This window comes from Branchiostoma lanceolatum, chromosome 5 (assembly GCF_035083965.1).
Source record: "Branchiostoma lanceolatum isolate klBraLanc5 chromosome 5, klBraLanc5.hap2, whole genome shotgun sequence".
Lineage (NCBI taxonomy): Eukaryota > Metazoa > Chordata > Leptocardii > Amphioxiformes > Branchiostomatidae > Branchiostoma > Branchiostoma lanceolatum.
Window position 1 is genome coordinate 13962961 of NC_089726.1, and position 21225 is coordinate 13984185.

The following is a 21225-nucleotide window of genomic DNA, read 5'->3' on the forward strand; positions in this document are numbered from 1 at the left end:
ATTACATATAACAGGGACCCCCCGAGATAAATTTCCAAATATGATATTAAATGCATTTAAGTTTAAAAGTTGACCTGTTTTCTCATAAAACCAAGATTTAATGTCATCCCAAAATTCTATTAACTGCGGGCAATCCCAGAAGACATGAATGTATGTTTCTTCCTCTAGATGACAGAAGGAGCATAAAGGGTTATCTACTAGTTTCCAAATATATAATAATCGATTAGTAGGCAAAAATTTATGGAGAAGTCTATATTGGAAATATCTAGTCACAGGGTCTATAGTACTATATATCAAAGAAGTATACACTATTTTCCAGGGTATAGGGGAATCAAAGAGGTACAGCCATGCCATTTGTACATTGTGTGGACAATCAATTAGCTTTTCAGATAAGAGAAAAAACTCATACATATCTCTATTGATCTTAATTCTAGTCAACCATTTACTATTATGTTGTTCTGGTCTACATACATAGTTACAAAAGTTTCCTACTAGTTTGAATTTCCAGCTTTTTGGTATTGCAGTGACCAATTGCATGTAGGTAAAGTTATTACATACTTGACCATATTTGTAACAAAACTCATCATATGACATTATTCTACCATCATTGTTTAAAATATCATTTAAAAAAATCACATGTCTATTTAGAAAGGCAGCATACAATATAGGTTTTCCTTCAACAAGAATATTTGCATTCATCCATAAGATTTGTTGCTTGATCTCATCAGAAGTACTGGGGGGTTTATATTGATACTTATACCATGCATTCAAGATCTCTAATAGAAAAGGATTTATATTCAAACCATGTGCTGATTGGAGTTGGTAAAAGGGAAATAGAGTAGTTCCTAGGGAAGGGTGTGTATGTAGTGGCCAAGCTGCAAACCAGTGAGGATTAAGATATAACTTTGGTACCCAGGATGATTTAATGGAAAGAGCATAAGCATACAAATTAATAAGTCTTAAACCACCATTGACAACAGAGTTATAAATCGTTTTTCTTCTAACTCTCTCAGGACCTCCACCCCAGATAAAGGTAAAAATCTTTTTCTCATACTGTCCAAAAAATAATTTATCTGGCATTTGGAGGGTCTGGAAGAGATAGGTAAATTGAGGAACACATAAAGAATTAACAATAGTTATTTTTCCATATAATGATAAATTTTTTCCTTTCCATGGGTACAAAAGTTTATCTAATTTGTCCAAACGTGGGCTAAAGTTAACATCAACTATGTTGGACAAATCTACAGGTATATGAATTCCTAAAATCTCCACACCTCCATCTATCCACTGAATAGGGAGATTTGTGGGTAATTTAAAGTTACTATGTTTTAAGGTTCCTATTCTCAAGATCTTACATTTATCAAAATTTAATTTAAGACCTGAGATACTAGAGAAACTATCAAGGTCTTTTACAAGAGCATTGAAGGACGCCAGATGTGGACTAAAGGGGAAGTTAGTATCATCTGCATATTGTGAGATTTTTGACATTTTTCCATGAACAGACAATCCAGATAAGTTATGATTCTGTCGGATTTTGATGGCTAACATTTCAATGGCAATAATAAATAAATACGGGCTGAGTGGGCAACCCTGCCTTACACCACGGTGCAATTTGAAGGGTTTTGACAAATATCCATTATTCAAGACAGAACTATTTATATCATTATATAGAATTTTCACCCAGCTTATCAAGTTTGAACCAAAATTAAAAAATTCAAGTGCTTTAATAAGAAAATCCCACCGTACCGTATCGAAGGCTTTTCTAAAATCTGAAATAAATATAAGGCCTGGCTTTTTTTCTTCCTCATAAATGTCAATGATGTCAAGTAACCGTCTAATATTATCACCAATAAATCTACCCTGTATAAAACCGGTTTGATCTTTATCTATTATATTAGTTATTACATTTCTAATTCTCAAAGCCAAACATTTTGAAAGAATCCTAGTATCACAACAGAGTAAGGTCAAAGGTCGCCAATTATCTAATATGGTTGGGTCTTTATATTGGCCATTAGTGCCCTGTTTTAATAATAAGGATATAATCCCTTGCTTCTGTGAATCAGATAGGAAGCCTTGGGACAAGGAATAATTAAAGGTTTCAATCATTGGTTCTTTGAATACTGAGAAAAAATGTTTATAGACTTCACAAGGAATACCATCAATACCAGGAGATTTGCCTTTTGAAAATGAGCAAAAAAGTCATTATGTTTGACCCGCCGCTTGCTTGACGCGATGGAAAAAAACTATATTGATCTGTGAATTTCAACGACATGCGCGGCACGTGGCGTTCACGTTATAAACACATGGCTATTATGTTTTGCCGTGCAAAAATTAACCACCCGTCCGGGGGTCGCTAGGTTGTATCGAACCTTCCTAAAACTGGTAAGAGTTTCAAACCTCGAATCACCATGGATAGTCTGAATATCAAAGAAAGGTTTAACGTCAGCTACTTTTAAAAGATACTAGCTATCGTGGAAGTTAGAAACACACGATGAAGTACGCGGTGTCGCATTACATATGAAATACGTCATGCACGACGATTCCGTGCAACTTGTTACTGGTTCAGGAGCTTATTCTGTTATATCGCTGGACGTAAACCTTTTTCATGGTTTTGTATAAAAGAGAGAGATGGCTAAGGATCATACTTATGACGTTCTTTGTTGCTCATGAGAACAGGCTTTGGCATAATACACCGCGACATGTGGACATGACCCAAACTGGACGTAAACTGCTCCCGCACGTAAATAGGACACGTTACGTTAGGTGAAGTAGCGTTTCAACTTAAGTTACTTACAACTTAAGCATCGTCGGAGTAGTCTAGAGTAATGTAGAAAATTTTGTTCGGTTCGGATTGAAATGATCGTTGCCAAGTGCAAAAGTAATGTTGGCCGCTGTTCAAAACCAAATGTGATCTTAATTTGCACATAACATTTAGATGTATATTGATATCTAAAATCTTATATATATATATTTTGTTCGGTTCGGATTGAAATGATCGTTGTGCAAAGGTAATGTTGGCCGCTGTTCAAAACCAAATGTGATCTCAATGTGCACAGAACATTTAGATGTATCTTGATATCTAAATATCTTATATGTTTATAATATGAGTGACTTGATGGTAAGAAATTGCACCTTTAGTATATACGTATAGTGTATTTGTACATTTTTCATGTCCAAATGCCGTATATGGCTTAGATGATGTACAGTATAAACTTGCATCTAACATCGTACAAGTGACTTGTATAAGGTAAAGTTACAGTCTGAACTTGCACCTCTGTATGCTATCTAATATTCATCGTATATCGTAGGGTCCACTAAGGTCCTTGTTTGAGTCTATCTTGTATTGTCATGATGGTCGTTATTGTATTGCGAAAAATGTTGATGATTACTGTATGAGTGTGTAACAATGGAAGTATCAATGTATGGTTAAAGATATACTTGCACTTGTGTGTTGAAATTCAAATGATGTGCACCTTTGTTTGCTGTGTCACACGTATAGTATATTTGTACGTTAGGCTGAGGTGTTTGTTTGAGTCATGACGGTCGTTATTGCATAGCGGAAAATGTGTTTGATCACTGTATTGATGTGTAACGACGGAACGTATTGATGTAAAAGATACTTGTACCTGTAATGATAGTGGGCGCATAGTCCAAACCGTAAATGTAAACGTCGTTGTGTCTCTAAGAAATGTTGGAAAATCTATTTCATTGTCATTACGGTCTTTGATATTAGAATCAAGAACAGAATTGAGGCGGGTCGGCCGCTCCTCTCTCCGGAGTTCCCGGAGTTGAACATAGAAGCAGACAGTAATATGTAATTCTTCAAAAACAATGATAGCTATGTGAAAATCATAGGTATTACATAACTGTTGAAACTGTTGGCAATTTGTATTTTTTTTGTTTATGCTATATACACTTTTGGTATCGATAAGACCCTTAAAATTTTTATTCAAAAGTCTGAGGGAAAGAATTCCCAATATTGGCAATAATATTTCAATACATCCGTAAGACGCACCAGGTCGACCTCGTGATGAGTACGACTGGCGGCCGTCTTTGTTTGTATGGACAAAGGTTTGGAGCGGTCCTCATTCTTAGGCATTGCTAGCAACTGACTAATCTATCTCCTTTTGTTCACTTCGTCAGGTGAAAGAACCTCATCAGATTTTGATAACATCTTATACTTAAGTACCCCGTGCACAAGAATGTGTAATAATCTTTCTGAAAGACACTACGGACACTTTCCTAACCCATATAAATGATTTGCGTTCCGAATATTCGTGCGCTCTTTGTTATATCGGGTCTCTTTTCATGTAGTTTCCGGGGAAAACCTCATCTAAATTCAATTAGATGCTGAGAGTACCCCGTGCACAAGAATGTGTAATAATCTTTCTGAAAGACACTACGGACACTTTCCTAAGTCATATAAATGATTTGCATTCCGAATGCCCGTGTGCTCTTTGTTATGCCAGGTCTCTTTTTATGTAGTTCCCTGGTAAAACATATCCGATATTCAGATATTAACTCATCTACTTTTTCAATAACATGCTGTGAGTACCCTGTGCACAAAGATTTTAATAATCTTTCTGAAAGACAATACGTACACTTTCAGAGTAGAGCCCATATAAAAGATTTGCGTTCCGGATGTTCGCGTGTTCTTTGTTATTTCACGTCTCCTCTCATGTAGTTCCCAGGAAGAACATATCCAATATTCAGATATAACTTTATTTCAATAACATCTTATATATAGGTACCCTATGCACAGGAATATTTGATGAACTTTTTGTAAGACAAAAACACTATACTTTGCCACTATACTCGGCCGCTTTTCCTTACTTCCCTGTATGTGGCGTTGTGATATCGTGGCGCCTGAACGCTAGGTTGTCTCTGGCGGGCCTTGTTATGCTCCACGATCGAGGAAATGGAGGGCATGGTTCTCCTCTGGAAACCGGATGAGAATCGTAGGCGGGGTCGCCCATCATTGACACTTAAGAAGGTGATTGAAGTGGACGTTGGTCTTAAAGATGAAGAACTCCGATCTGTCATGCTCGACAGGAAGATGTAGAGACATTTGGGGTGTCTCAATTGTGTCACCTCACAAAGGATGAACTGAACTATTGCTATAGTCTCTTTAAATGTGTTTATGGTGTTTACAAGATTGATATCTTTTACACTTAGCCTTACTATTCAAAAGTCTTGTGGCAATAGTTGCCAATTAGATTTCAATATGTAAGACGCACCTGGTCTATTTTGTGATACATGTGGATGAATACGACTGCCGGTCGTATTCAGTCGTATTTGTTTGTACCGACATTTCTCACAACCGGCTTTCAGAATCATGGAATTTATCTCCTTTTCTTCGCTTTGTCAGATGATATAGCCTCATCTGATTTTTCAATAAAATTTTTCACGCAAGTACCTTGTGTACAAGAATTTGTAATAATCTTTCTGAAAGACAGCAGTATGATACTCTCTAAGCAGAGGCTGGTGGGGGAAGATCGTGACCGTTTTATCATATGCCCCGTTTTTCGTCCAATCTATCACCGGCGAAGTTGGTCAAATAGAAATTAGCCATATGTGGTACGGTATCATCAGGTCAGACAGTTCAAGTTCACACTTAGGAAATACTATTTTGTGATGAATCGTCATAGATTATCTTGGCCCTAACGTTACATTAGTAACGTTACAAACGTAGTGCAGTTATCACAAATATCGCCCAGGGGCGTTGTTTACCCGTCTCTTCCCGTCATTCATTGCGGAGGGTAGCGTTCTTTCATTTTCCAGGGAAACAGACACAGCCTAGCGAGTGCTGGGTTTGAAATTCCCGCTTTCCAAAATTACAAAACACACACCCACAACTTCAGCAACGATGCCGGAACTGTAAGGAAAGTGAGTATAGATAAAGCTACTTTTCTGCTTATATGATCAACCGCAATCACTTTACCGTAGATGGCCGAAACGAAGGAATTATACACCGTCTGTTGTCATCGAGGGGGGGGGGGCTTTTACGCTTTCTACTGTTTTCCAAAGAGGATACACCTTATAAACATTGGTTTAAACAAATATGGTGTGCATTTCTGTAATGCAGGACTGTGCAGTATTGCGGTGACCTTCAATACGTGCCGTGTGAAGTTATAATGACTATCGATCTGCCCGCATATACGTGCGGCGAAAATTATAGTCTGTATAATAATTAATTATTGTCGACAAGGGCATAGGAAACAACCGGGCATAGTTGTACACAAATCATATCGTATTTCATTTATCTCTACACGTTTCCTTGGTTTGGGGCTGTAGTTCACATGCATCAACTAATTCGAATTCCCATGTATTTTGTGAATCTCTTTAGGGTCTTCCACTTCACATAATTTCGATGTAAAATTTTACTAAAATATTTCACAAATGTTGTATATACTCATATATATAGCATATGTACAAATTATGTTCTTGTAGTATAACGTTAGGTGTCAATTTTTGTTTGTTTGTTTGTTTGTTTAAGCCTGGATGCCAGGCCCACATCGTGGTTGGATATTATAGAGATTCAGGGTCTGGCATCCAGGCTATTTTTGTTTGTACAATGTAAAACGATGGTGTGAAATCTAACATACTCATATTTATTTGTGCTGATTCCAGCATGTAAAACCCACAACAGAATCCTTCTCATCGTCATGGACAAGTTGTGCTGAAGGGGAGGCGGAAGACCGAGATGGCCTCACAGTTTGATTCTTTTGACGGAGGGCTAGGTGGTCCCCTGGGTATGGGAGCCTCTGGTGGCCCTTCCCTGGGGATGGGGAATCTGTCGGGCGCCTACGCCGCGGCACTGCCCAGACTCGCCTCGGAGACAGAGCTGCAGAAAATGCTGACCGATGAGAAGATGAGGAGTGAACAACACAAAACAAACTATGAGACGCTAAAGGCTGAGCACACTAGGTAAGTATAATATAACGGTTAACATTCTAGTGCTCAAAACTGGTCTTTTATTTCAAATTCTACAATGGTAGCAGTCATACATGTATATCTACAAAAGCATGAAATCAAACAAGTGGACAATAGAACTGCTTTTCATCAACATGTTTGAATATTTTGCTGTCATGATCACTTTAATCAAGGACACTATTTAGAATGTGCTATAATCAGGCCTCTTTTTACAAGGAATTGCACAAACTTGGTAATGATACTGGTCAACAAATTACTTTATCAGACCACTGTGTAGACTGTTGTATCAAATCTTGTGTTGTACTTGTCTGTATAACCTAAACTCCAGCTGTCCGGGGCTGTGACTGGTTACGAGGCGGCTGCTATAAGCACGATTAAATCAGGCTAGTGTTGTACAAGCCAGGACAGAAGACTAACAGCTTCGTATTCATGCAGGCTGCAGGACGAGCACATTCTGCTGCAGGAACAGCTGCGTGGACTGCGGGAGACTCACAGCAGCACCCACGCCGAGTGTCAGACCCTGATCGCACAGGCTCGGCTCGAGGTGTCCCAGAAAATAGCCCAGATAGAGGAGCTCAAGTCACAGGTAGGGAGGATAGTGATTTAAGATACAGTATCTATGTAGAATTTCTTGAATGTGTTAGAAGATGACAAAGACAAACATTGACTCCTGGAATACAAATGCATTTATTCAAATGTGAGAACAGGATTGGCCATTCGTAGTTCAAACGGCCGGTCCTGTTCAGAACAAACGGCTAACCATAAAACCTTGGGATAACCACTGTAGTAGATGTTCCCAACACTGTCCCCCGTCACATATGTGTAATAATCCCCTTGTCACTTCAGGCAGGAAAAAAAGCTTTATGTTTCCCAATCAAAAATTTCACTGAACTGACATAAACATTGCCTTATGTTTAATGTTAGAATTTCTCTCTCTCTCTCCCCTTGATAATGACCTTTGACCCTTCTACAGATCATGACCTCCCAGAGGCTTGAGATGATCCGGGTTCAGGTTCGGGAGGAGGTGGAGGGTCCGTTCAGGGAGCGCATCGCCAAACTGGACGAAGAGGTGGACAAGCTGCGGACCGAGATGAACCAGCTACGGTACGAACACTCCTTCCTGAAGTCGGAGTACGAACATCAGCAGACGGAGCACAAACGTATCGTAGAGGAGACAACTCTGAAGTATGAGGCAGAGGTAAGATATGGCTCTTTCTTAAAGATAGAGCTAGACTAAGTATAAAACTCAGGGAATAGTTTTCTTATATGTTTTTTGTATTGACATGTTGCATTAGCTAAAGATTTCCCTTGTACAGCCATGTCAAGTTGTTATAAGACATGGCATATTCATCTCAATACTAGTAGTAGATGAATCATGATAACAGAAAAATCACTATTTGGCTGCTTGTATACCACAGATCATGGACCTGAGAAAGGACCGTGAGACCATCCTTGCTCGCCAGCAGGAGGAGGAAGACCACGACTCCCAGAGGGTTCGTACGCTGCAGAAGGAGAATGCCCAACTGCATCTAAAGGTCAAAGGTTAGTTGTCAAGTTTCTAAATGATGAAGTTTATTTCTAGCTGATGTACACCTCTCATAAGGTAGCAGAAAAAATGAAAGTGATCTCAAACCAGTTTAGCTCCAATGAACTCAATCGGGTAAGGTAATCTTCCACTGGTCGTGACAGAGAGAACAGGCACTTTGTACAGTATTTTACAGGTTCGTTGTACCATAGAAATTTCCCATAGCTCTTTTTGACAATGAATAGTGGAGTGCATGTCAGATGAGCGACACAACCGTGATACAAACTCACAACTTCTTCAAGTTCTTGGTCCAAAGGTAGGGTCACTGAGCACTGAACTAATCATGCTATGCATGGTAGCAGAATAGTAGGAAACTATTAGCCTATATGGCAGTATGAGCAGGATAAACTTGCAGCTGTACTTGACACAGGTCTGCTGACTGAGCTGGAGGAGATCCGAGCCCAGCGGGAGTCGTCCGGGATGCAGTCTGACCATGTGTCCAGGCTACAGGGCAAACAGCTGGCCGAGACCACAGCCTCTCTTAGGGCCGCAGAGGTAAGCTTAGGGCTCCTTGCACCAAGTCTGACCATTCATTATCAGCCTTGAATCTAGCAGATATAGCGTTCATGGCTGAATTTCAGAATTTTTCCTTCTTCTTCTGTTGAATTTGAAGCGTGATGCCTGAGACAAAGTGTATTTTTGTGTGGCTGATAGTGCAATATGACTTTGCTTCATCTCACTTTTTATAGTCAAGTATGCCGAGGGTCTGAGTCACCCTTACTCCTCTCGATAAGTGCAGAAGTTCATACTTTCTCCTTACTGTTTGTATCAAGCAACAAAAACTGAATTATCTGTAATCAGCAAATATATTTCTGGGTACTGCAAAAGATCCAACATCAGAAAAGAGGAGTTGAATTGGGACAGAACTGTCTGTACTTGACTAAGAAAGGGCTGTGACTGTTGCAGAGTGAGAAGCAGTCCCTGAAGATGCGGTGTGAGCGGCTGCAGCAGGACCTGGATGCTGCGCTGGACCAGCAGAGTAAGCTGTCCTCCCAGCTGGGGGAGGTGCAGAGGGATCACATGGGGCTCCGACACAAGTACGACGAGGTCGCACACAAACACAAACTGGAGGTCAGTATTCCCACATCAAAGATTACATGAAACTAGTGCTGTTATACAGCTTATAGCTTTTTTTTTCAACAAATTTACTTCCTATAGAAATTCTACATGCTACTTCTGTACACGAAAGTATAGTTTAAAAGTCTCAGAGGATTGACCGAAAGCTTGTTGGTAAGCACTTTACTTTGTGTGCACGGAATTAGCATCTAAACATCTTTATAATGTCAATTACCCTCACAGATGAATTCTCATTCAAAATTGGCTCCTTAGTGGAAGGACAAATATTTTGGTAAGGATATGTTTGAGTCCTGAAGGCTGAGACGATGTTAATGTGTTATGGAACTTATACAATATACAATATATCCTCTCATGCCCAGGTGACCAATATGAAGATGGAGACCGTGAAGAGGACAGGAGAACTGGAGAGAGAACGGGACCAACTCAGAAGCGAGACGGAGGGTAAACCTGATTGACTAAAAGAAGTTCATACATATAGAATACAACACGGGGTATTCCGTATCACCCGAGGTACCAGCCCGACCGCGGGTCGGATCGCCCGACGGCCGTAGGCCGGAGGGCGATCCGACCCGCGGGAGGGCTGGGACCGAGGGTGATGCGGAATACAACGTGTTGTATTTTATTTATGTCATACCTTGGTCATACCTTGGTCAAAACACACATTTCAATGCGGAATGCGCCAGAAGTTGAGGGAGTTTTGTGTCCTCGAACATGAAACTGTAGCAACATTGATTCCAACCTCCGAATCCGGTATTCGAATTTCCGACGGCCGCACAACCGGCGCGCTCGAAATGCGTTCGAAATATTCTATGGAAGCCTGTGTGATAACACTTCCGAACCCTATGTGATCCGGATAGTTATCACACGGTCCGGAACACCCGTATCAGGCCCAGGCATGACATAATGATCATTATGTAGGATATGTAGAAAAGGAAAAATTCTTCAAAACAATACAGTGACAGATTTGTCATGAAATTTGACTGAAAAATACACAACCATAATTCCATGAAATTCCCCTTTCAGGGATCCGCACACAGCTGGAGGTCCTTCAGCAGACCATCGACCGACAGAACTCTGAGCTGTCTGACAAGGAGAGGGAGATGGTCAGGAGGGTGCAGGCCGCGCGGGACGAGGAGAGCGAGAAACTCATCAAGCTGCAGACAGAACAGTGAGTTAATGACACAATTGTTTTCTGTCTATGTCCTTGCACGCATCTGTTTTGTCTGGAGTACCAATGAATGTTTGTACTTGGATATTGCTCATTAAAAGGTCTTAAATGTTGCCTGTTGTTTAATCTCTTGAGACATGACCTTTTAACATGTATTTCACAGATGCAAATAGATAGATAAATCTACTCACATTTTGAAAGATGGTTAGTCTGGAGATGATGAGGTCTCTTACCAACGTTTTTTTACAGGATGGAGATGGATGCTAAGATGGCTGAGATGGAGAGACAGCGGCTGGAGGACGAGTCCACAAAGATGGCGGAACGAGAGCGGGCGGAGGAGAGGGTGAATGAAGCCATGAGGAGGAAGGATGCTGCTGAGAGGGAAGTCCAAGAACTCAAGTAAGTCACCCAAACATCTGTTTTAAGACATTCCCAAGTCTTGCAAGACTAAATAAGCCATTCACAAGTTTCATGTTGTAATGCTGTTCTCCCCTCCAGTAACTAGACAAGTAATTGTGTTGAATACGTTTCTTCCAGTATATGCAGGGTTGGGATATTCTCAGCCTCTCCTTCTCAATCTGCAAATCTTAAAATCAGTTTCAGTTGATCAGTATAAGAGGGCACTGGTGGGTTGATATTACTTCAGCTCTATTAAATTCTCTTATCTAACATTTCAGTAGCAGACCACGGGAAATCCAGCCCACTACTGTTCCAATTCCCAGTGTTGAAAGGTTGGAAACCTCACACTGAGCTTGATGTGGCACAGAGTGTTTGCTGTGATGTGGTCAACTCTGTAACTGCACTTTACTTTCTTCACCAAGAGTCATACTAATGTACATGTGCAGTCACTTCACTGCAGGATGGTTCCTTGTAGATGTTCTCTTATGTTCCGCGGTGTCTCTTCCAAGTACAGAGACATGTACCAGCTGTTATTAGTACAATGCTAACCTTTCTTCCAACACAAAGGTGTGTTGGAAGAAAGTATAGCATTCTACAATGATAACTACCAACGCAGTAGCCTGGGTGCCATCGTATTACTACCAGGGCTCCTACACTCGCTACTCTATTTAGTAATAGGATGGCACCCAGGCTACCAACACAGATGAGCTCCCATGATATGTACAAACTGTTGTATCTGAGCTAATGAGGACCTAAGACTCGTTGACACCTCAGTGTAATTGTATGCTGCGCTATTTCAGGCGTCAAAGACAGGAGAACTACTCAGTAGGACTGGAAGCTGAAAGGTTCGAGTCTCCCGACTTTTGGGGCTCCTAAATATGTTCACCTGCTCATAAAACAGCACATTGTGTATGTGATAGAGTAGCTTAAAGTAACATGTTTTGTGCAGTGCTGGTGTTGTTGCATCAATTGATCTATTTTTCCTAAGCTGCAGAATATCTTGCTATTGCAATATTGTCATCAGAATGGTAATCAATGCTTCCAATAATACTGCTGACAAAAATGAGTTTTCCATGTGCGACAACTTGTGCTTGTGGTTACAGCCGTCGCCATGGAGACATAGACTCTGGTGGAGATGACAGGTTTGGGACTTGCCATATTTGGTGCTGTGCAGTCACATCATGGTCACCATCAAGTAATACTGCTGAAAGAAGCAGTTGGCAGTACTGCACATTCTGTGCTTTTCTGTATTCATACAACTGGTGGTCACGTAGCCTTGTACATAGTACACAATTTGTCACATTTTATATGAATATTCCTCTCTTTTCTGTTAGATGTGTCACAAAGAAATTGTCAGTAATGATGCCATAGAAAACATTGATAGATAAAGGATAATCATTCTTTTTTTATCACCCACCAGGAAAAGCTCTTAGTACTTGTGAAACAAACAAACAAATAAACAAACAAACAGCACACAGGGACCAACAAAGAGCTTGCCTGCACTGCCTCCAGTAGTTCGTGTCATATAATCAGTAACACCACAAGCACACAGACCAAATGTAATACACATGAAACTGTATGGCAAACTACTTCAACTATGATACAATATATATTCTGGGTACACAATCAATGATGTGTTCTGGAGAAGCTTTGTTCCTATCGCTTTAACATCAAAAGATTTAATTTCAGACGTCAAAGACAGGAGAACCATTCTGTAGGATGGGAGTCTCAAAGGTTGGAGCCTCATGATTTTGGTGAAATAGATCTGTTCTCAGTTGCACATTAACAGTATATTGTGCATATTATAGTATATACCTGTAGCATTCAGTATGAATGTTGTTTAAAGTCCTTCACTACAACACACCATCTTAGTCAACACAATCATGGCATATATGAAGACATGTTTAATTTTCCAGCTTTTTGTAAGTTAGTAATATTGAAATGCGATAGATTGTCATTTCCTTTGATTAACTCTTTTCCTTTCTTTCCCTGAAAGAAGGATGTAGAATGAAGTAATATTTAATGTATATCATAGAATATTATGGCATTCCTTAATGATGCTGTATAATTACTTTTGAAATATTTGCAGGTGAAAATAAAAGAAATGTTGTGCATTTTTTCCTTGTGATTGCAGACATGTCCGTGGAGATGTAGATACTGGTGATGGGGGCAGGTTTGGGACTTACTAACTCGGGTGGCACATGTTAATTCGCCAAACTCTTCAGCTGTGTTGTATACATAACTTATAATGGCACTTGGTTTAATACTGCCACAGCTACTAGTATTTAGGAATAATTGCAGTGTTTATTTTTCAGTTTTGCATGATGGGGTGGCTATATATTTGCTGAAGCCATGTCACTAGCATGTTGCAATCCTTTCTGTCTTAGTTTGCTAAAAATCTTATCACTTTCAGTGATATAAAGTTAATGTAAATAATTTTGCATATCCCAAAGCATAATAGATGAACATTGGTGACAACCTTGGTTCATACATCAGTTGGAATGAAGCTATGGGCTTTCTCTTGCTGTCAGCTCAATATTTATGTTTTATTTCATATTTTTTAGAACAAGCATTTTCATAGAATGCATTATGCTGTGCTGCTTGTATGTTCAAACTTGTCCAGCTTTTTTTTAGTCTTCTCTGTTTCAGAATAATGTTCATCATGTGGAATACAGCAAACAGCAGTTGCATGTACCTATCTTAAAGCTTTGAGCAATTTGGGTGGCTACGTAGCTATAGATGTGTGACTACATAACTGTCTTATATTATTGTAAATGCAGTTTTTCTCACAATACTTGACAAGTCGGACTTGTATATGTACATGATAACTGATAATTCTACTCTGTATCTCCAGGGGCAGAGTCCAGCAGCAGCAGTCCATCCAAAGGGAGGCAGAAACAGAACGAGCGAACAACTCTGAGCTGCGACAGAGACTGCAGGAGGCTCAGGCACAACTCAGGAACATGTCAGGAGCGGAGCACGACCTGGCCGCAGAGAACCGCTCACTCAAACAGGCTGTGGACAGGCTGAAAGATGAGGTCAGCAGGGACAGTCGTACAATGCTATTAAGATGTGGTAGTTCTTGTATCTCTGGCACATTTCTTCCTGTTGCATTAAAAAACACAGGACATGTATATTCAAACTCTTTATTACAACATCAATCACTGAATCTCAGATAACCACCTTTACTGCTGCATATATTATGTTTTACTTTGTAACCTGTAATCCCAATCACAAACCAAGTAGAGTTTTTCTAGACTTTATAAACTTATGTAAATTTGTACTATTAAGCTGTATGTTACAGTAACTGTATTTTGAATAAGAAAAGAAAACAAAGAAACAGACAAACAGATGGCAAAACAAGCAGGCTAACCATCAAATACCCCTTAACCCCATAGCTACGGGCAGCACGTGAGGCGGCGGACAAAGCACAGTCGGAGGCGACCAAAGGAGTGAACGAGAAGCGTCTGGCGTGGCTGGAGGAGCGGCAGGCACTAGAGCGGCGCGTGGAGGACCTGGAGAGGGAACTCCAGGCACAAAGTCAGAAACTGGACCAGTCTGTGCAGTATCAGAGGAAGGTGGGGATACATGGGGTTTATTTACTGAAAGGGAAATAAACTACTGGTAGGCAATTATAAAAAGATTTAAGAGTACAATGTGGAATATGTGGGAATGCCTTTGGGTAAGAAATTTTCATATTGTATTAACCTGTTATAACAGCACCTTCAACAAGAATTGGTTTGCATCGAAATATCAGTCACTTGTTTCACTGCGCTTTTGACTGTGCTGATGACTCCCTCCCCCTAAAAAGTCCTAATTAAACAACAGTTTACCCTCCTTTCTACGTCTCCAGCTGAAGAAGAACTGCTCCCGAGTTGTGCAGAAGTTAAAGAGCAGACTGAAGATTGTGGATGCCAGACGTGAGGAGGCTGTTTTGGAGAGAGATAAACTCAAGTAAGCCCTTCATACTGTGCCATGTACTTGCAGTCACACTCAGCTCTTTCTGTAATCAAAATATCAAGTGTAGTAATTTTGAAACAGAATTTGTCTGAATGAAATAGCTGCAGTCCAAATTGAATGCTATCTTCTTGCACTTAACCTATTAAAACATATGTAGTAATCATCATCATCATCGGTCCTCCTTAATCACTGGGAAAAAAAACAAGTATCGTCCTTAAAGGTTCATCTAAAAGTGGATCATATCTTCATATTGTTTCCTTCACCTCACTGTCATGACAGTAACTATGCATCTCGTTGACATGACAACCTTATACACTGTCTTGCCTGTGACTCTTGCCTGTTTCTGTCTTGTCATGCATGCTAGGATCACAATAATGAAGGAAAGGTATGACACATGTACCTGCTCTGTACATCTTGTGTAGGGAAGGTTTGCTTCTCTTGCCAGTCATATGATACCATTAAGTTATAAACACACACATGCACTTGTACTTAACATTGTAAATGCAGGTGTAAATGCTGCAAAACTGGCCTTATTATAGTATTCATATTGCTGTTTGGAGGGATGAATGAACTTATTATGAAATATATTGGAAAAGTATGCATGATATGATTAATGGATTCATGAGCAGTAGTCTTCTAGTTGTCTTCTGCATATTAGATATCTAAGTTTAGGATGTTGATAGACACTGTCTGTGTAGGTTTTACTGTGAGAAAGTATCTACACGTGTCTCTATCCTCCAGGGGCAACGTACCAGCAGAGATGTACAACCGCCTGAAGAAACAGTTCCGAGACTTCATCCGCAAACATAAGGAGTTCAGCATGATAGTAGCGGGCACCGGCGGGCTGCACGAGATATCTATCGGCGGCCTGTCGTTCGCCTCGGCCACACTACCGCTGGACACGTCTCTGCCTTACGTGAGTTTTATCGAACAGGTATGCCGCGCCAACTGACATGGAAAACCCTCTCCCCAACTGTCATATCCTGCTCTCACCTACTTAAGAGTGGCATATCTCACATTTCACCTGCATTTCCTTCAAAGTTGCTACACTCTAGATCAGTCTATTAGTACCTGGAGGGGTGTGAAGTTGAAATGTTGAGCAGTTTGGAGGGAGGGTTGACAGATCGGTGTGCGTGTTGGTGTGACACTTGTCTCATGGCTGCCTGGATTTCTGTACTGCTTTTACTCATTGTTCCATCTGTCACGACTTAGATCACTTTAAATCATGGATAAAATATTTATTATGCTTCTTTTGTACATTTCTTCTTTTTGCTGAGGGCTAATTGACTTCTTAGATACCGACATTGTCTCACATTAGTACCTAGCTCTTGAAAATGACAATACTTTTTTTATAGGATCCTAAAACTATGAAATGAAGGTGGTAAAGTTTTATCATAGATAGATCCTTACATTGCACGCCAAAGTTCCCATCTTTACCACCCCTCTGTTCCCCAGGAGAGACAGCACCATATTGATAGGATCCCAAACTATAAAATGTAGATGGTGTGGCTATACCAGTATCATTGATAGATCCTGACATTGCTCCCCAAAGTTCCCATCTTTACCACCCCTCCGTTCCCCAGGAGAGACAGCACCATATTGATAGGATCCCAAACTATAAAATGAAGATGGTGTGGCTATACCGGTATCATTAATAGATCCTTACATTGCACGCCAATGTTCCCATCTTTACCACCCCTCTATTCCCAGAAGAGACAGCACCATATTGATAGGATCCCAAACTATAAAATGTAGATGGTGTGGCTATACCAGTATCATTAATAGATCCTTACATTGCTCCCCAAAGTTCCCATCTTTACCACCCCTCTATTCCCTAGGAGAGACAGCACCATATTGATAGGATCCCAGACTATAAAATGTAGATGGTGTGGCTATACCAGTATCATTAATAGATCCTTACATTGCTCCCCAAAGTTCCCATCTATACCACTCCTCCGTTCCCCAGGAGAGACAGCACCATAAGGAGCTGTCCATGGTGCGGCAGCGGCTGGACGAGCTGGACGACCTGCAGAAGCAGCAGATGGACGTGCTGACCGGGCAGGGGCCGCCGCCGCACGAGAGGAGCGAGGACGAGGAAAAGAAGGATGGGGAGCGCGCCTTCATTGACGTCGACAATCTCGAACTGTAGGGCAGGCATATAGCCAGCTTTCTTCCATCATGATTACAATGCAGCTCTAGCCAGCTTGAAGTTTCTTTCCATCATCACAGTTCCCATTAATCCTACCAAGAATCTTTTTTTCTGACATCCTGTACAAATTTCTGTCATTTTATTTGAATTTGGACATTTCTATACCTTGACTCACATTTTGGTACATCAAGGTTGATGGAATGGTCTTCAATTTTTTCTGTCATACACAGCAAATTTCTGTCAAATATGGGTGCTGGCTAGAGCCCTGCTATAGGGTCTCTGCAATATGGTTTCCTGGTGACAGGTGATAATGCAAGCACCATACTAGTAATAGGCAGTGTTATTTTTTGTATACCATTTGTGTAGAATTACAATTAATTATGCTTTGAAACTATTATAGCATATGAATAACTTTGGCTCATTCCTTTATGCAGTTTACCATACAAATTATATGATCTGTTCTTAAAATGCATTTCTCTAATCATGATAGAATGTACATCATACTACTACATGTACATCATGCATTCGACTATGCCTTCAACGTTTAAGTTGAAACTGTTGAGACCAAAGTTTTACAGGGAGAAGGATACCATGCCCACTGTTTGTTGATGCCTTTTTGTGTTTTATGTCTAACTGGATATATGTAGATATACCATATCTATCTTATGTGTTCAGGCTGTGTGAATATGTATGGAAACATTCCTCTACCTATCATAGAAAGAAAGGCACTGGAACTGCACTTGTTTGTAACCTGATGGAGCATTATGTATGGCATTCCCAGCACAATAAAGTGTGCCTAATAGTATGCATACTTGGTGCTACACAGATTCAGCTAAAGAATGCCTAGCATTAACCATAAGTGTGAAATACAACAGATGTATGGTAGATATCATAACACTCATATTTGTCATTAACATGCGGTTTGTATTTGTGATACCAAAGTCCTGATAATCTATGTTTATTTGTTAGCTTTATAAGTTTGTGGTTATTTTTGATATACTTTTAGCCAACCAAGAAATATTTTTAGATGGACATTGGGCATGTCTATGTGTTGTTTATGTGGTATACTGGACTTATTGTTGTAACATGATAGGTTTTGAGCCATTATCTGTAAAGCACATATTGTGTACAATGTTCACAGGGACACATGAAAACAAGTGGGCCTTCAACAACATCAGTAAGGTATTGAAGAAATCACAGTTTATTCTATTGTGTATTGTATTATATATTTGGTGTTGTATTTATATGATATGGCAGCTAGGAAACATTAACAGTTTAGTGTGATATGTGCCATCTCTAACAAGATGGTGAAATGGTTTGTGTTTTACAGAACAGTAAAGTAATGAATTATGATATAGCTGAGTTGGAGAGGAGATCTCTTCAATTGTTTTTCATCTTTGCTATGTTTTTGTCGTACTTTGGAAAATTGTGTGTTCCCTTGTTGACAATATGGAGTCAATATAGTATATTCAAAGTTGTTATTCAACTGTTCGTGGTTATTGGGCTGCCTTCTTGTAAGGAGGTACAGGAGATATTTAGACACAGAAAGTGTATTTGGTGCCACACAGTATCTATGCAACTCACATATGTGCCGTATACACATGTGTCATTCACTGCTGTCAAAGTCAGGCACTGGGTCTTTAGGGGTGTTCCATGATGACAATAAGATAAGACACAAGTACACAAGACTAGTACAAATACTAAAACAGAACTTCTACAAGTGATTCTTTCATGAAATGTATTGCTTCAGACAACCATCATTTTACGATATCTTAATGACATTTTAGCCATATTTTATTATCTGGTTCTACCCTTTGGGTTGTATTCTAAACAGTAATGATGTTTTATATGATGAATTTCTATTAATTTCTCGCACTAAGCACAACTTTCTCCCCATTCCTTAAAACACAGAGATTTAGAAATAGCATTTCTGAACACCATGATCACTGTCCTGGTACTGATAATGGTTACTTAGCATTATTGTATACCAATACAATACTAATGGTCACTGCATTGTCTAAAACTGTATCACACTATTCTGTCTTGTGTATACTGAACAGTAGTTAAGATATGGCCAAGTCCGTTTTAAAGTAAAGGACTGATACTCCCGACAGTTCCTCTGCACGAAATATAACATTATGATAGTAATGATGGATGTGATGGTGTTGTGCCAATTATTTCTTACATTTTTTATGTACTAGTACCCCAGATCTTATCTGTTGAGTGCTGGTATAGCACTGGTACATGTACAAGTCAGGTGTGGAGTCATCTGGTATGGGGTGTGTTTCACATAAAACACCATTACTGTCCTGTAATATTACATTGTATGTATGTATGTGTTTCTAATCAGGTGCTGATTTGTATGTACGTGTATTTCCATTACCAAAGACATTGAATAAAACCGTCTGTCCCAACACATGCTTCTGACTGCTGAAGATTATTTGGGATGTACTGCAAAAGCCAGAACTGTTTTACTGCAATATTACCAAGAATTGAGAATAAATTTTTAAACTGGTCACATTTCTGGCATGCAGCTTAGTAGCCATTTTCAAGTTCCAGAATATGTATGGTTGTCATCCATGATCTACAAGACTCGGTGCAAGAAACGGAGGAAAGAACAAGAGTCTGTAGAACACAATTCTCCGTGAAGTATTTATAGTGTGTACATTATGAGTAAGGTGTTTGTCAATTTCCTGGCTCCTTTTCATCATCGTCATGTAACCCGGATGTAGAACCAGAAAAAGTGTATTACAGGCTCCTTTTCATCATCGTCATCATGTAACTCGGATGTAGAACCAGAAAACGTATTTTAAGTGCTGGCTCCTTTTCATCATCATCATCATCATGTAACCCGGATGTAGACCCAGAAAAAAGTGTATTTTAATTGCAGGCTCCTTTTTCATTATCATCATCATCATCATCATCATCATGTAACCCGGAAGTAGACCCAGAAAAAAGTGTAATTTTAAGTGCAGGCTCCTTTTCATCATCATCATCTTCATCATGTAACCCGGATGTAGACCCAGAAAAAAAGTGTATTTTAAGTGCAGCCTCCTTTTCATCATCATCATCATCATCATCATGTAACCCGGATGTAGAACCAGAAAACGTATTTTAAGTGCTGGCTCCTTTTCATCATCATCATCATCATCATCATGTAACCCGGATGAAGAAACAGAAAACGTACTTTTAGTGCTGGCTCCTTTTCATCATCATCATCATCATGTAACCCGGATGTAGTACCAGAAAAAAGAGTATTTTAAGTGATGGCTCCTTTTCATCATAATCATCATTATCATCTAGAAACTTTACTTTTCTAAACCCCGATCTTATCATCATCTTCACGTAGCCCTGATGTAGAAGCAGCGTGGAATCTCGGGATTGAGCGTTTTTATGCTACTTTCAAATACACTTCTAACGTCGTTTCACTTGTTTATTTGTCTGGTGAATAATGATATAAATTATTAAAGCAAATATAACTTTACTTCTCTAAACCCCAATCTTATCATCGTTATCATCATCATCATCATCAGCGAGGAATTTCGGGACCGATTGAGCGTTTTTATGCTACTTATAACGTTGTTTCACGTGTGCGTAAAAGTGCACCACCCCGACCCGTGCGCACATATATGCGCTGCGACCGGACACCATACTTATACACAAACAGGAGGTCACTCCTGCACATGTTCGCAGCTAGAACTCACAATTCCCGTTGCCGCATTGGTATCTAACTTGCCATATCGTTTGCTAGGTTGCGTGTGGTGATGCACGTTGTCTATTTTACAATGTAACAGTGACTACACGATCACAGCAAGTAGCGAAGGATCTACCCTGTATCTGCTTATGACATTCAGCGATGCGGAACGGATTTAAAGCATGGTCTCTATGGGAGGGCAGTGGCACATGCCATTATTTATAGGGGTGCAATAACAATATTGCATTGACGACAAAAGT

General features: G+C 39.9%; 1 protein-coding gene across 5 annotated transcripts; it reads left to right on the top strand.

Annotated features, from left to right (window-relative positions):
* Positions 1 to 5747: 5747 nt before the first annotated feature.
* LOC136435318 (centrosomal protein of 83 kDa-like) lies at positions 5748 to 19689 on the top strand. Of its 5 annotated transcripts, none has more exons than XM_066428704.1 (15): positions 5748 to 5886; positions 6631 to 6927; positions 7369 to 7519; positions 7907 to 8131; positions 8352 to 8475; positions 8889 to 9013; positions 9425 to 9589; positions 9955 to 10036; positions 10619 to 10763; positions 11013 to 11162; positions 14017 to 14200; positions 14561 to 14740; positions 15016 to 15116; positions 15864 to 16056; positions 17089 to 19689. In XM_066428704.1, the coding sequence occupies exons 2-15, from the start codon at positions 6704 to 6706 to the stop codon at positions 17269 to 17271; spliced, it is 2232 nt and encodes a 743-aa protein (XP_066284801.1). In that variant the 5' UTR covers positions 5748 to 5886; positions 6631 to 6703; the 3' UTR covers positions 17272 to 19689. The 5 variants fall into 5 exon arrangements, with proteins under 5 accessions (XP_066284801.1, XP_066284802.1, XP_066284803.1 ...); XM_066428705.1 differs by having other exon boundaries at positions 15864 to 16038; XM_066428706.1 differs by lacking the exon at positions 17089 to 19689 and adding an exon at positions 16578 to 17071.
* The last annotated feature ends 1536 nt before the right edge of the window (positions 19690 to 21225 follow it).

Bases quoted from the DNA above. Each gene is read 5' to 3' on its own strand.
- LOC136435318 (XM_066428704.1), top strand. From the start codon at position 6,704: ATGGCCTCACAGTTTGATTCTTTTGACGGAGGGCTAGGTGGTCCCCTG. The intron at 8,132-8,351 runs GTAAGATATGGC...TGTATACCACAG, and splicing joins CTCTGAAGTATGAGGCAGAG to ATCATGGACCTGAGAAAGGA. The intron at 10,037-10,618 runs GTAAACCTGATT...TTCCCCTTTCAG, and splicing joins ACTCAGAAGCGAGACGGAGG to GGATCCGCACACAGCTGGAG.